This window comes from Halichoerus grypus, chromosome 2, assembly GCF_964656455.1.
Source record: "Halichoerus grypus chromosome 2, mHalGry1.hap1.1, whole genome shotgun sequence".
NCBI classification, from domain to species: Eukaryota; Metazoa; Chordata; class Mammalia; order Carnivora; family Phocidae; genus Halichoerus; species Halichoerus grypus.
This window is the reverse complement of record NC_135713.1, coordinates 166,171,251-166,188,111: the sequence shown is the minus strand read 5'-3', so window position 1 is coordinate 166,188,111 and position 16,861 is coordinate 166,171,251. Positions and strand designations below refer to the sequence as shown.

General features: G+C 39.3%; 1 protein-coding gene across 1 annotated transcript in view; it reads left to right on the top strand.

The window, feature by feature from the left end:
• Positions 1-16,861, top strand: part of EFCAB5 (EF-hand calcium binding domain 5) — a 125,947-nt gene that overhangs the window by 43,548 nt on the left and 65,538 nt on the right. The window contains exon 6 of the mRNA XM_078066365.1: positions 5,942-6,097. Coding sequence (XP_077922491.1) covers positions 5,942-6,097 — 156 coding nt within the window. The remainder of the gene's footprint in view (positions 1-5,941; positions 6,098-16,861) is intronic.

Sequence of the window (16,861 nt, the reverse complement as noted above, 5' to 3'; positions counted from 1 at the left end):
TCTTTAATCCCCATCACCTATTACATTTCCCTCCCACCTCCCCTCTGGTAACCATCAGTTTGTTCTCTATAATTAAGAGTCTGTTTCTTGATTTGTTTCTCTCTCTGTCTTATTTTTTTCCCCTTTGTTTCTTTGTTTTGTTTCCTAAATTCCACATATGAGTGAAATCATATGGTATTTGTCTTTCTCTGACTGGTTTATTTCACTTAACCTTATACTCTAGCTCCATCCATGTCATTGCAAATGGCAAGATTTCATTCTTTTTTATGGCTGAATAATATTCCATTATATATATATACCACATCTTCTTTTGATGGACACTTGGGTTGCTTCCATATCTTGGCTATTGTAAATAATGCTGCTATAAAAGGAACACTCGTGCACTGTTGGTGAGAATGCAAACTGGTGCAGCTTGTTTGGATGTTCCTCAAAAGGTTAAAAATAGAACTACCTTATCCAACAATTGCAGTACTCTACCGGGTATTTACCCAAATAATACAAGAATACTAATTCAAAGGGATACATGTACCCGTATGTTTATACCAAATTTACATTTCTTTTTTTTTTTTAATTTTATTTATTTATTTGACAGAGAGAGAGAGAGAGAGAACAAGCAGGCAGAGAGGCAGGCAGAGGGAGAGGGAGAAGCAGGCTCCCCGGCGAGCAGGGAGCCCGATGCGGGGCTCGATCCCAGGACCCTGGGATCATGACCTGAGCCGAAAGCAGCCGCTTAACCAACTGAGCCACCCAGGTGCCCCCCAAATTTACATTTCTAACAAGCTCTCAAGTGGTGCTCTCAGAGCTTCCAACAAGCTCTCGGGTTATGTGGTCAAGGCACCACATTTTGAGAATCACTGATCTCATTGGGTTTTTCCTTCTAAATAGGTATGTTAGCCGAGAGGACTTTCATTCTATAGAAAAAACTTTCTTGGTCAATTTCTTACCTAGCTCAAAAGGAAGCAAGAGCAATGGCTACAGAGAACTTATTACATGAAATACCTATACTCTGCACATACCAGGATCCTCTTCATGACCCAGTGAGATAGCTACTGTGATACATATTTCATAAATGAAGAAACTGGAAAGTTCAGTGACTCAGCCAAGGTTACTCAGCCAGTAAATATGGGAACTGGGATTTGAACTCAGATAATCTGTCTCTAAAATGTGAGGGTTGGTTTTTTTGTTTGTTTGTTTGTTTTGTCTCCACCTTCCAGAAATGTTTAGAATTTGATGTCTTCTCAAAACCTGTGCTAAGCCATCACCATCTCACAACTGCCTTATTTCATTAGCCTCCTGACTGATGCCCTTGCTTTCACCCTTGCCTTTTAAAATGAAAGATAGGGAGGGGCGCCTGGCTAGCTCACTGGGAAAAGCATGTGACTCTTGATCTCAGGTCATGAGTTTGAGCCCCACTTTGGGTGTAGAGATCACTAAAGAAAATAAAGTTAAAAAAAATAAAGGGACGCCTGGGCGGCTCAGTCGGTTAAGCGTCTGCTTTCAGCTCAGGTCATGATCCCACGGTCCCGGGATCAAGTCCCGCATCGGGCTGCCTGCTCGGTGGAGAGCCTGCTTCTCCCTCTCCCTCTGCTGCTCCCCCTGCTTGTGCTCTCTCTTTCTTTCTCTCTGACAAATGAATAAATAAAATATTTTTTAAAAAAAGAAGAAAGGTAGATTAAGCCAGTCTTCTGCTCAAAACCCTCCAATGGCTTCCCATCTTACTTAAAGTAAATACCAAAGTCCTTAAAATGGCCCCACGGCTTGACATGGTCTGTCTGGTGACCCCTCTGTCTTCACTCTCTCTGTACACCTCCCTCATTCTGCCCCAGCCACATTACCTGTCTTGCCATTCCTAGAAAACCCTAGGCGTGTTCTCACCTCAGGGCCTTAGCACTTTTCCAGGACAGTACTTCTCCCATATTTCCACGTGGTTTACTCCCTCCTCTCCTTCTTGGCTCAAATGTCACCTTCTCCATGATGCCCCCTGTCAGGTTGCAATCTCTGGAAGCAGATGCTGAGACAGATGCTGGTGTGCAGGTTATTAATTGGGATCAATAGCTGTGAAGGGAGAGAAGTGTAACATAATTAGGCAGGAGAAGTCAGCTACAATACAGGCCTGATAAAGCCTCACCCAACCCAGAAGAGAGCTCTGAATCAAGTATTATTGCCCATCAGTGTGTCCTACATCAGGTTGAATGTCCAGGCCTCTCTATTTCTCTCTCATTTAGTTCCTGAATTCAGGCTGCCCTATGAAAGACATGACCAAACCATGGTGGCTTTCTGCAGTGGAAGCAGACCTTGAAGGAACTGAAAGCTAAAGAATGTCTGCTGACCACCTTCCTACTATGATGGGGAATCTGTACAGTGTATCTCCAAATCTACCACACCATCCTATTTAAAATTGCAAAACTCCCTATAGTCCCTATTACCTTTCCCAGATTTCTCCTCTTTTTTTAAGTATAATTGGTTTATAATGTCCTATTAGTTTCAGGTGCACATCATAGTGATTTGATACTACTGTACATTATGAAATTGTACCCACGATTAAGCCTCATTACCATCTGTTGCCATACAAAGTTATTACAATATTATTGACCATATTCCCTATGCTGTACATTACATCCCCATGACTTAATTATTTTATGGCTGGAAGTTTGTCGTTCTTGTTCCTCTTCACCTATTTCACCCACCTCCCAAGCCCTCCCCATTCTGGTAGTCAACAATTTGTTTCCTGTATCTATAAGTCTGTTTCTATTTTGTTTGTTCATTTGCTTCGTTTTTTAGATTCCATATTATTTCACTTAGCATAGTACCATCTAGGTCTATCCATGTTGTTGGAAAGGGCAAAATCTCCTTTTTTATGGCTGAGTAACATTCCATTGTATACATATACCACATCTTTGTCCATCTATTGAGGACAAGGTTGCTCCCATGTCTTGGCTATTGTAAATAATTCTACAATGAACATATATCTTTTCAAATTCGTGTTTTCATTTTCTTTAGATAAACACCCAGACGTAGAATTGCTAGATCGTATGGTAGTTCTATTTTTAATTTTTTGAGGAATGTCCATACTGTTTTCCACAGTGGCTGCACCAATTTACATTTCCACCAACAGTGCACAAGGGTTCCCTTCTCTCCACATCCTCACCAACACTTGTTTTCTTCTTTTTGATAATAGGCAGTCTGACTGGGGTGAGGCGATATCTTATTGTGGTTTAAATGTACATTTCCCTGATGATTAGTGATGTTGAGTATCTTTTCATGTGTGTGTGTTAGCCATGCCAGCAGTATGCCTTCTTTGGAAAAATTTCTATTCAAGCTTCTGCCCATTTTTTAAAATCAGGTTTTAAAAAAAAATATTAAGTTGTGTAAGTTCTTTATATAGTTTGGATATGAACCCCTGATTGGATGTATGATTTGCAAATGCTTCTCCCATTCAGTAGGTTGCCTTTTTGTTTTGTTGATGGTTTCCTTCGCTGTGCAAAAGCTTCTTAGTTTGATGTAATTGCATTTGTGTATTTTAGCTTTTGTTGCCCTTGCCTCAGGAGAATGGTAAAAAAAAATATTAAGACAAATGTCAAAGAACTTACTACCTATGTCTTCTTCTAGAAGTTTTATGGTTTCAGGTCTTACACCCAAGTCTTTAATCCATTTTGAATTTGTTTTTTGTATATGGTATAAGATAGTGGTCCAGTTTCATTCTTTTGCATGTAACTGTCCAGTTTTCCAACACCATTTATTGAAGAGACTGTCTTTTCCCCTTTGTATGTTCTTGCCTCCTTTGTCATAGATTAATTGACCATAAATACATAGGTTTATTTCTTTTTGGGGGGGGCTCTCTATTCTATTCCATTGATCTATATGTCTGTGTTTATGCCAATACCATGCTATTTTGCTAACTATAGTCTTTCAGTATAGCTTGAAATCAGATCTCTCCAGCTTTGTTCTACTTTCTCAAGTTTGTTTTGGTTATTTGAAGTCTTTTGTTGTTCTATACAAATTTTGGGATTCTTTGTTCTAGCTCGGTGAAAAATGCCATTGGTGTTTTGATGAGGCAAAATGCGAATTCTTAACCATTACACTTTTCTGCATCCCAAGGTTAACACATAAAAACTTAACTGTACTCACTGATCCATCAAAAATAATGACAATTAGAAGGTTTTAGCCACCAAAGAAACTAAATATTTAGAAAAGCTCTTTTACTCTGCTTTAAAATTTCCTTTTGATCTCTAAGCCAGTTGAATAGTGGTTTATGATTCATTAGCATGGGTTCAAGCCTAATGTATCTCTTACATAATACATTTTTAAATTTGCCTAGATGATATTAATGAGGAAGTGAAATATCTACTATATCCTTCATTTTAAAAATTATGTCAGTAAAATATTCCAACAAAATTTTCCATTTTAAACAAACTATATTAGTTAGTATCCTTTAATTGCAAGAAACAGAAGCCAACCTGAATTAATGTAGCTGAAAATGAAATGTATGGAGTCTAAGGGCAAGAATATGATCTGACTTCTGGAAGAGATTAGAACAGGGACTTGGAAAAACATCAAGACTCTTCTCTCCGCTTTCTGTTTCATCTGTGTAGGTACTGACTCTTCCTGCGTCCTCAGTTCACCTGGCAGAATCTGGCCACCCAATAACTCTTAAGTTTACATTTACAGGTCCAGCCCCTCTCAGAGGACAGCCAGCCATTTCCCAGTCCTAATTCCCAATTCCTAGTGGAAAGAATCTGAATGGCTTTGTTTAGGTTAAGGATCATCCGCTGGTCCAATCATTTATGGCTATGGAAGTAGGGTAATTCAATCCAAGTTGGACTACCGTACAAATTTGGCTACCACCGTGCTTGGTTGGGACAGAGGAGGAAATCAATGGCTTATGAGTTGCGCTAACATTTCAAGAGGAGTTCACTTAGAAATTCTTCCAGTGCTAGATCCACATATATAACACATACACCAGGTATAGATCAAGAATGTAATGTTCCTGGGCGCCTGGGTGGCTCAGTTGGTTGAACGACTGCCTTCCGCTCAGGTCATGATCCTGGAGTCTGAGGATCGAGTCCCGGCAGGCTCCCTGCTCAGCGGGGAGTCTGTTTCTCCCTCTGACCCTCCCCCCTCTTATGCTCTCTTTCTCTCATTCTCTCTCTCTCTCAAATAAATGAATAAAATCTTAAAAAAAAAAAAAAAGAATGTAATGTTCCTGACTCATCAAATGAGCAAAAATCCAGAAGGCAATATACACTGGTGGTAAGGCTGAGGAGAAATAACCACTCGTTCATTAGTGGTAGAAGCACAAAAGGTCACAAGCCTAATGTCAAAACCTATCAAAAATACAGATGCATTTACCTTCTAAGCTAGCAATCCCACTTCTGGGAATCTATTCAACAGGGATCAAGAAAAATGGCCCACAAGCATAGATGTTTTCAGACTCTACACTTCCAAAATAATTTAAAAAAAAATAGCCAAAGATACCTTATTATAGTATTAGAAGACAGAAAAACCACCCACAATCCCCATTCCTTACACTCCAATAATTAAATGTAGCCAGTCTTGGAAAAAGCATGGTCTTATATGCCATACATCAAAAGAAAAACTACATTCAATTTTTACAACTATTAATTTACAGGCAACATTTTCTAACTGCTGCTATTTCATACTGTGAGGTAAAAAGTCTGCCCTATATAATGCTGATGTGATCTAGAGGGGAATTGCTCCAAAAATAGTCTCACTGGTGCGGTTTTGGGGACTGTATTGATCACCTCTCTCTGCAGCCCAGCTGTAGAATAGTGCTAACATGAAAATGCTTTATCTATGTAACAAACAAATGATATGGAAAAAATTATAGCCAATAATTTCATGTACATTGACTGAATCCTTGGAAAAATCCAAGTAAAGAGCCCGGTTTTAAATCAATCATTTATCTTCTTTTTCTCTGCAGTACATCTCTTCACACATTGCAGACTTTAAAAGTGAAATGTTTGAGAAACTCCTTAAGCACATTTGTCATTGTGCAGATGAATTCCGGGAGGTCATAAAAACGGACATGCGGAGGCAGATGTTTGCTGAACTCTTCCTGCATTGTGACCGTGGGAAGGTACGATAAGACCCTTAAAGCAGTGCTTCTCAAACTGTTTTTTTGTGAAGAACCAGTTTTTAGGTTGTTGTTGGTGTGGATGGTGCTGTTTTTAATTGCTAATCCATTGTGGACTGACACTCAATGAATATGGATTGCTAGGGGGAAAAATGCACATACAAAATACAACCCACATTTTTAAAAAAGATTTTATTTATTTATTTGAGAGAGAGACAGAGAGAGCATGAACTACCAGTACAAATTTGGCTACCACCGTGCTTGGTTGGGACAGAGGGGGGCAGGGGAGAGGGAAAGGGATAAGCAGACTTCCTGCTGATCCGGGAGCCCGACGTAGGGCTCAATCCCAGGACCTTGAGATCATGGCCTGAGCCGAAGTCAGACTCTTAACTGACTGAGCCACCCAGGTGCCCCCAATCCGCATTTTTTATTATCGGATTCCAGTCCGATTTATTATCACTTTCTCTAATTGTTATATAATTTTCTAGCTACTATTCTCAGTTTCTGTACCTTTCTTGTCACAGAGTGGTACCAGCCTGTAGATCACATCTTACATGGCACTGCATTTTACAATGTACATCTTGTCTCTAAGTCTCTTTCCCATTCTTAAGAATGGGTTGCTTAAGACTGTTTTTGCTTACTCTCTTTGCTGGTGGCTTCCTATAGAAAAGAGTTGTTTGGAATAGAAAGCTTACCACATTTTATTATGCTACTTCTTAAAATAAGAAAAGTTGATATCTAAAAGTATTTCTAAGAATGGTATTTGGAAGGATACAGTATGCCAGGATACCAAATGGATTTATAAAAATAGATACAAGCTTTATTAAAATACATTTGTGGGGCACCTGGGTGGCTCAGTCACTTAAGCGTTTGCCTTCGGCTCAGGTCATGATTCCAGGATCCTGGGATCAAGTCCCCCATCAGGCTCCTTGCTCAGCAGGGAGCCTGCTTCTCCCTCTGCCTGTGCTCCCCTTGCTTGTGCTCTCTCTCTTTCTGACAAATAAATAAAATCTTTAAAAAAATACATTTGTTTATGAACTTTATATTTGTTTGTATCCCCATGTTCCAGAAAAGATTTAAGGAAGCTTATGAAATTAGATAAAATGCAACAAAGGAACATAAAGATAAAAAGTAGGATGAAAGAAGAAAAAAATGAGAGGATACTAAATGAAGCTGGGAACAAAGCCCAAATTGCATACTATAATGACCTAAATATTTGTTCTGGGTCATCTACAAGTTTGAATCTAAGCTAGGTTCCCAGCAGTGAACATGAAAAGGGAAACATAACTAAATACTCTATTGACAATGTTTGTGAGATAAATATAAACTGGTGTTGAGAAGAAGCACAAATATTGAATCACCCTTGCAGCAAGGAATAAGTCCCACTTGAGTGGTGAATGATTCTTTAAAGGTACTGTTGGATTTGATTTGCTAGTATTTTATTGAAAATTTTTGCATCCATGCTCATCAGAGATATTGGCCCATAGTTCTCTTTTTTTAGTGGAGTCTATCTGGTTTTGGTATCAGGGTAATCATGGCCTCAGAATGGATTTGGAAGTTTTCCTTTTTCTTTTTCTTTCTTTCTTTCTTTCTTTCTTTCTTTCTTTCTTTCTTTCTTTCTTTCTTTCTTTCTTCTTTCTTTTTCTTTCTTTCTTTCTTTCTTTCTTTCTTTCTTTCTTTCTTTCTTTATTTTCTTCCTTTCTTCCTTTCTTTCCATCTTTCCTTCTTTCCTTTTTTGAATAGTTTGAGAAGAATAGGTATTAACTCTTCTTTAAATGTTTGGTAGAATTCCCCTGTGAAGCCATCTGGCCCTGGACTTTTGTTTTTTGGGAGATTTTTGATTACTGATTCAATTTCTTTGCTGGTTATCAGTCTGTTCAAGTTTTCTATTTCTTCCTATTTCAATTTTGGTAGTGTATATGTTTCTAGGAATTTATCATTTCTTCCAGATTGTCCAGTTTGTTGGCATATAGTTTTTCATAATATTCTCTTGCTTGTATTTCTGTGGTGTTGGTTGTTAGTTCTCCTCTCTCATTTGTGATTTTATTTATTTGGATCCTTTCTCTTTTTGATAACTCTAGCTAGGGTTTATTAATTTTATTAATTTTTTCAAAGAACTAGCTCCTGGTTTCATTGATTTGTTCTATTTTTTTTTTAGTGTCTATATCATCTATTTCTGCTATAAGCTGTATTATTTCCCTTCTTCTGCTGGCTTTAGGCTTCATTTGTTGTTCTTTTTCCTGCTTCGTAGGTGTAAGGTTAGGTTATTTGAGATTTTTCTTGCTTCTTGAGGTAGGCCTGATACAGCCACTCTGGAAAGCAGTATGGAGGTTCCTCAAAAAGATAAAATTAGAACTACCCTACCATCCCGCAATTGCAGTACTAGGTATTTACCCAAAGAATACAAAAATACTAATTTAAAGGGATACATGCACCCCGATATTTATAGCAACATTATCAACAATAGCCAACTTATGGAAAGAGCCCAAATATGCATCAATTGATGAATGGATAAAGAAGATGTGGTATATATACATCTATGTATAGATGTATATATATATATATATAGAGAGAGAGAGAGAGAGAGAGAATTTATTAAGTATCACTCAGCCATAAAAAAGAATGAAATCTTGCCATTTGCAACAACATGGATGGAGCTAGAGAGTATTATGCTAAGCGAAATAAGTCAGTCAGAGAAAGACAAATACCATAGGATTTCACTCATATGTGGAATTTAAGAAACAAAACAAATGAACATGGGGGGAAAACGAGGCAAACCAAGAGACAGAGTCTTTTAAAAAATTTTTAATTTAAATTTTAGTTAACATACAATGCAATATTGGTTTCTGGAGTAGAATTCAGTGATTCTACAACACCCAGGCACCCCCAGACTCTTAATTATAGAGAACAAATGGATGGTTACCAGAGGGAAGGTGGGTGGGGGGATGGATTAAATAGGTAATGGGGATTAAGGAGGGCATTTGTTTTGATAAGCACCAGGTGTTGTATATAGGTGTTGAATCACTTAATTCTACACCTGAAAATAATATTTTTTTAAAGATTTTTATTTATTTATTGAGAGAGAAAGAGAATGATAGAGAGAGAGCATGAGAGGGAGGAGGGTCAGAGGGAGAAGCAGACTCCCCGCTGAGCAGGGAGCTGGATGCGGGACCCGATCCCGGGACTCCAGGATCATGACCTGAGCCGAAGGCAGTCGCTCAACCAACTGAGCCACCCAGGCGCCCTACACCTGAAAATAATATTACACTGTATGTTAACTAACTGGAATTGAATAAAATCTTTTTTTTTTTAAAGTGCAGGGGCACCTGGGTGGCTCAGTTGGTTAAGTGTCTGACTCTTGATTTCAGCTCAGGTCATGATCTCAAAATTGTGAGACTGAGCCCCACGTTGGGCTCTGCACCAAGTGTGGAGCCTGCTTGAGATTCTCTCTCTCCCTTTCCCTCTCCCCCCTCCCCCCTCCCTCTCCAAAAAGAAAAAGAAGAAGTACAGAAATTTGGGATTCAAAGTATAGTCAAGAGTTTCTCCTGGAAGTACTCATTTAAAGGGCCCCATGCAATGAAGTGAACATCCTTTATAATGGTCTTATAATAAATGAAACAATGGCTTTCTTAGGTCACTTTCTTATAACTACCTTAAGTATAAGCAAATGACACCACATAAGACTACAATTCAGAAAAAACAAATATTTTTGAGAGAGAGAGAGAGTACAGCAGAGGGAGAGAGAGAATCTTAAACAGGCTCCCGTCCCAGTGTGGAGCCCTGCACGAAGCTTAATCTCATGGCCCTGAGATCGTGACCTGAGCTGAAATGAAGAATTGGTTGCTTAACTGCCTGAGCCACCCAGGCACCCCCAAAAAAGCAATTCTTAAAGGAGCCAATATATTGTAGTCTAGGTTCTCAGATCCCTGCCAATTTGGTTTAAGTAAGGAATATATTTTATAAAATCTGAAATGTCTATGCATCTTTCAGGCAATCCTCCTTGAATATTGCTTTTTTTAACAGAGCTTATAATAATAAATATTGGGTGACATGGGGGTTGAGATTTTTCTCCCTGGTAAATGCCTGGAGAACAACTATTCTTTCTGGCCACTGTAATACCAACTCATGTGCCATAACAAACATAGTGGGATAATATTTAGAGGAGTTGGCTGTGGTTTGCTTGTGCTCTTTTATTTTCTTCTCAGCATTCAAACAGTATTTATGTGCTGATCTTGGAGGGGAAGTAGATACAGTCTAGAATAAAGAAGTTAATTGAGTTTCTGAATGTTTTTAACCAGTAGCTGAAAGAAGAGTTCAAAAAAGAGTTCAACTGAAAATGCCGAGCTCTTCATATGTGGAATTTAAGAAACAAAACGGATCATAGGGGAAGAAAGGAAAAAATAAAACAAGACAAAATCAGAGAGGGAGACAAACCATAAGAGACTCTTAATCATAGCAAACAAACTGAGGGTTGCTGGAGGTGAGGTGGGTGGGGGGTGGGGTAACTGGGTGATGGACATTAAGGAGGGCACATGATGTAATGAGCACTGGGTATTATATAAGACTGATGAATCACTGAACTCTACCTCTGAAACTAATATATGTTAATTAATTGAATTTAAATAAAAAAATAGAAGCTATTTGATCTTTTTTGGCCAAATATATAAATGATTCTTCTTATGGGCATGGAAAATTAAATGCATTGAATATGTAGCATGCCAATATTCATGATATGGATTAAAATGTAAAAACGACATATAAATTATTTTTACTTTTAGTCTTTAGTGAAAAAGTCTTAAATTATATTTGGATGCACTGGAATTCATTTAGATTCCTTACATCTGATAATTGGTAATTTCAGTCTCCAGGAGCTAAATATATATTTTTAAAAAAAGAAAAAAAAAATGCTGAGCTCTTGAAAAAGAATGGAGAGGGGCACCTGGGTGGCTCAGTTGGTTAAATGTCTCCCTTTGGCTCAGGTCATGATCTCAGGGTCCTGGGATTGAGCCCTGCATCATGCTCCATGCTCAGTGGGGAGTCTGTTTCTCCCTCTTCCTCTGCCCCTACCCCCACCTGTACACACACACTCTCTCTCAAATAAATAAATAAGATCTTTTTTTAAATGTTTTTTTAAAGATCTTATTTATTTATTTGAGAGAGAGAGAGTGTGTGCACGAGGGGCGGGGCAGGGGGAGGAGCAGAGGGAGAGGGAGAAGCATTCTCCCCACTGAGCAGGAAGCCCGACCGGGAGAGCCCAGGATCATGACTTGAACCGAAGGCAGACTCTTAACCAATTGAGCCACCCAGGTGCCCCTATATAAATAAAATCTTTCAAAAAAAAAATAAATAAAGGAGAAACATAGAGTAAGGAAGAATGTAAAACATGACATCAAAGCACCTTTTCTATCATGGAAATTGTGAGCAGCTGATAGGAGGAGGTTGGAGGAGATGTGACTAGGGCTTGGAGGTTGTCTGGGTCCCTAAGTTAGTATCTAATCCCCTATCCCTGGGCCCCAATCAGGATTAGAGGCTAAAGGCAACATTATAGACACTCTTAGAAATTCCAGGTAGGTTGAGGAGAAATTTAAGAACATCAGGGCTTATGCTTTATTTCCTGGGTGTATCTCAGAGACTGTAAACTTGGTAGAGAAGTCTTGAATTCAACATGGTACTAAAGAGAAATGGTATCCACTGCAGAAGGAAGGTCTTAGTGGATGGTCCTGAGGGTAGTCCCACTCCTGTGGCTAGAGGAAAGATGATGAGTGATCCTAAATACATGTGGGAAGGGGCGTGGGTGTGCAGAGAAGATGGCAGCAAAAGTTCTGGGAGTATCCCCAGGAAGACACCCAGGGCCGGGACAAGGAGAACCATGGGCATAAGCAGCAAACATCAAAACAAAGCTTCCAAATGCAGGGTGCCTGGGTGGCTCAGTTGGTTAAGCATCTGCCTTCAGCTCAGGTTGTGACCCCAGGGTCCTTCAGCTCAGGTCATGTTCCCAGGGTCCTGGGATCGAGCCCTGTGTTGGGCTCCCTGCTCAGCAGGGAGCCTGCTTCTCCCTCTCCCTCTGCTGTTCCCCCTGCTTGTGCTCTCTCCCTCTCTCTGTCAAATAAATAAATAAAATCTTAAAAAATAAAAAAAGAAAACTTCCAAATGATTCAGTGTGATGGATGCCATACGGTCAGAGTTAACAAGTACTATGGTGACACTGAACTAACTTTCTTTACGGTATCAGTAGGACACTATATAAAGCCCCAAAGAAAAATGTGCAAAGGATATGAACAACTAATGGAATCACTAGGTACTCAACAGATGAGCAAAAATATTTTAAAATAATAATATCTATGAACATTTTTTCATGTGTCTGTTAGCCATTTGTATGTCTTCTTCAGAGAAGTGTCTTTTCATATCTTCTGCCCACTTTTTGACTTGATTATTTGTTTTTTGGGTGTTGAGTTTGAGAAGTTCTTTATAGATCTTGGATACCAGCCCTTTATCTGTAGTGTCATTTGCAAATATCTTCTCCCATTCTGTGGGTTGCCTCTTTGTTTTGAGATACCACCTTACACCAGTTAGAATGGCAAAAATTGACAAGGCAAGAAACAACAAATGTTGGAGAGGTTGTGGAGAAAGGGGAACCCTCTTACACTGTTGGTGGGAATGCAAGTTGGTACAGCCACTTTGGAAAACAGTGTGGAGGTTCCTCAAAAATTTAAAAATAGAGCTACCCTATGACCCAGCAATTGCACTACTGGGTATTTGCCCCAAAGACACAGAGGTAGTGATAAAAAGGGCCATATGCACCCTAATGTTTATAGCAGCAATGTCTGCAATAGCCAAACTGTGGAAAGAGCTGAGATGCCCTTCAACAGATGAATGGATAAAGAAGATGTGGTCCATATATACAATGGAATATTACTCAGCCATCAGAAAGGATGAATACCCAACTTTTACATCAACATGGATGGGACTGGAGGAGATTATGCTAAGTGAAATAAGTCAAGCAGAGAAAGTCAATTATCATATGGTTTCACTTATTTGTGGAACATAAGGAATAACATGGAGGACATTAGGAGAAGGAAGGGAAAAATGAGGGGGGAGGAATTGGAGGGAGAGATGAACCATGAGAGACTATGGACTCTGAGAAACAAACAGGGTTTTAGAGGGGAGGGGGGAGGGGGGATTGGTTAGCCCGGTGATGGGTATTAAGGAGGGCACGTACTGCATGGAGCACTGGGTGTTATACGAAAACAATGGATCGTGGATCACCAAATCAAAAACTAATGATGTATTGTATGGTGACTAACATAACATAATAAAATAAAAATAAAATAAAATAATATCTATTACTGGTAAGGATAGCAGAAAATTATTTTTTCAAATATTCCTGGTGAAAGTTTGTCACAGTATCTTTGTAAAGCAATCTGGCTATATCAGCTTAAATAAGAAATGCATCTTTCAACCAAGTAATCCATACCTGAAATTTTTATCCAAAGAAATAAAAGCATTAGTAAATAAAAAACACATGTACAAGGATGATTTCTGTGGTATTGTTTATACATGAAAAAAAAGAGGGAGAGAGAAAGAAAGAGATTAAGGGAATGGTTATCTGTGGGGAAATGTTTAAAAAAATGATGGTACATCTACATCTTGGAATATCATGCAGCATTTATAAAATTGAATACATCTATACCAGTTGACTTAGAGGAGTTTTTATGCATTAGAACTGAGTGGAAAAAGTAAAATATGGAGAAACATATGTAATATAATCCCATTTTTGTAAAGCAAATAACAAAAACTATATGGATAGATAGATAGATAGATAGATAGATAGATAGATAGATAGACATAGGTACACATATTTGTATACCTATAGCTACACGAGCCTAGAGAAATGTTCATAACAAAACATGTGGTCAACTGAAATGAGGCTCAGAATCCACCATTCAGAGTGGTCCTTAAAGACTTCCGAAGGCAGAGTGCTTTCTCAGAGATATTTATTCAACTCAAGTTTTTAGAATTAGCTAGATAGCATGAAAAGTCAATACTAGTTCTTGGAGCATTCTATTTAAAAAAATCAGCAGGAGATTTGCTTTGTTGAATGAGGAACAATGATCTTCTAAGTATTAACCAGGATCAGAAATTCACTGTTCATGTTTCACCACCAACTAGGTTCATGTTTCAACCAACCACGTCTCAAATAGAACTCCTAGAGATTAAAAATAATAATAATAATAGATGAAATTAAAACTACTACATGGGATTGGTATCAGATTAGACACTGCAGAAGAAAAATGAGTAAGCATGAAGACACAGCAATAGACACTATCCAAACTGAAGGGGGAGGTGGGTATGTGAGTAGTTATAAAAGTCCTTTATCTTCATTTAAAATTTTATTTAAATGACAATTTACTCTTTGAAGCAAACCTATGACAGGTTATTAGTTTATATCATGTAGAAGTGAAACGTATGACAATAGCAAAAATTATGGGTGGGAGAAAATAAAAGTAAGTTTCTTACATTAGGTGTGAAGTATATATTATTATTTAAAGGTAGACTGTGGTAATTTAAAGTTACATAATGTTAGACCTAGAACAATTACTAGGAAAAAAAGAGATATAACTGTTAAGCCAATTGTGCAGATAAATGGAATATTAAAATGTAATTGAAAGAAGGCAGGAAAGGAAGCAAAAACAAAGAAAAAATGGAACAAATAGCAAAATTCTATATTTAAAGCCAACCATAATGCTAATTACATTGAATGTATATGGTCTGTATTGTCCAGTCAAAAGGTAGAGATTGTTGAGCTGGATAAAAATGCAAGAACCAGGAGAGAGCTTGGGAAGATGGTGGAGTAGGAGGACCATGAGCTCACCCCATTCCACATTTACACCTAGATACCATCCACATCTAAGTCAGTAAACCATAGAGTGATACAAAGACTGGCAGAACAAACTCCACAATAAATATAGAGAAGAAGGTGCATCTGAAAGGTTAGGAAGGTCAGAAAGGTGGACGGAGGTTGCTGGTAGGTGGGAAGGAGCTGTGTGCATGGAGAGGGCAGAGAAATAGGCCCTCACACCAGGGAGCTCACACAGGGAAGACTAATCCCCACAAGATTTGACTTTAAAAACCAGAGGGACTGAATTCTGTGAGTTTGTAAAACCGGTGGGACTTGGAGCCTGGAGCTTTAAAAGTCCTCTGACTTAGCACCGGGCAAGCTGGGAGGGTGAGTGATAGCTGGCTTGCCATCCTTAAAGAGACAGCAACCTGCTCAGAGAGGCAAAAAAAAGGCAGTTTGCACAATGCCAGGGCAAAGGGGAGATAGAACTGTTCACACTGATTTCGCAGCATGTTGGGGAGCTTCTTTGAAAATGAGGGAGCTGGCAGGCACTATTTTCCTCCTCCATCCCCCCAGCATAAACACAGAGCCATGTGGGAGGCAGCACTGCACAGACACTTTTAGCCTAAGCCCAGGGCTCAAGGCTCATCACAGTCACCAGGTGCACAGCTGCCACTAAGGGCCTCCAGCCACTTTTGCCCACTGAGCTCAGCCATCACCACAAGCTGCACCCAGCCTCACACCCCCAGCTGCCCCATCGTGCAGCCCCCAGCCACTGCAACACTTTGGGGGATCTGGCATAGGACTAGTGGCCCAATGCAAATTTTGCTAACACCACTGCCCTGCTCCCAAGTTCCCTGGCAGGCACGCCCCCTCAGAGCTGGCCTGCCTGGGTCCCACTAACACCACAGAGAGCAAGCACAGCCCACAACAGGCAAAGAGTCAGTGCAGATGACTGCACTGAAAGGAAAAGTGACTCAGACATAACAGTAGGGCATAAACACCATACATAGGATACTCTCCTGAAGTGCCAGGTTTTGGTGAACAGGGGAATACTGCACTGCAGGGCACTCCAGGACCATCTCTTCATAAAGTCACTACTTTCAAGAGCAGAAGAAATAGCTGACTTTCTTAACACGCAGAAACAGACACAGAGAGGCAGACAAAATGAGAAGACAGAGAAATTTATCCCAAATGAAAGAACAGGACAAGACCACGGCCAGAGATACAGTGAAACAGATATATGTAACATGCCTGATAGAGAATTTAAAGCATGATCATAATGATACTCACTGGATTTGAGAAAAGAGTAGAAGACATGAGTGACACCCTTAACACAGAGATAAGGAATAACATAGCAGAGATAAAGGGCAGAATAAGTGAAATGAGAAACATGCTTGATGGAATGAATTGCAGGATGGAAAAAGCAGAGGAATGGATTAGTGACTTAGAAGACAGAGTATTGTAAGGTAATAAAGCTGGACAAAAGAGAAAAAAAATTACACAAAATGAGAATAGACTTAGGGAACTCAGTGACTCCATCAAACATAATAACATTCGTATTATAAGAGTCCCAGAAGACTAAGAGAGAGAAAAGGGGACAGAGAATTTATTTGAAGAGGCACCTGGGTGACTCAGTCATTAAGCATCTGCCTTTGGCTCAGGTCATAATCCCAGGGTCCTGGGATCGAGCCCTGCATCAGGCTCCCTGCTCCACGGGAAGCCTGCTCCTCCCTCTCCCACTCCCCTTGCTTGTGTTCCCTCTCTCACTGTGTCTCTCTCTGTCAAATAAATAAAATCTTTAAAAAAAATAAAAAAGAAAATTTATTTGAAGAAATGATCCCTGAAAACTGTCCTGATCTGGGAAAGGAAACAGATAATCAGATTCATGAGGCACAGAGAACTCCCTTCAAAATCAACAAAAGCAG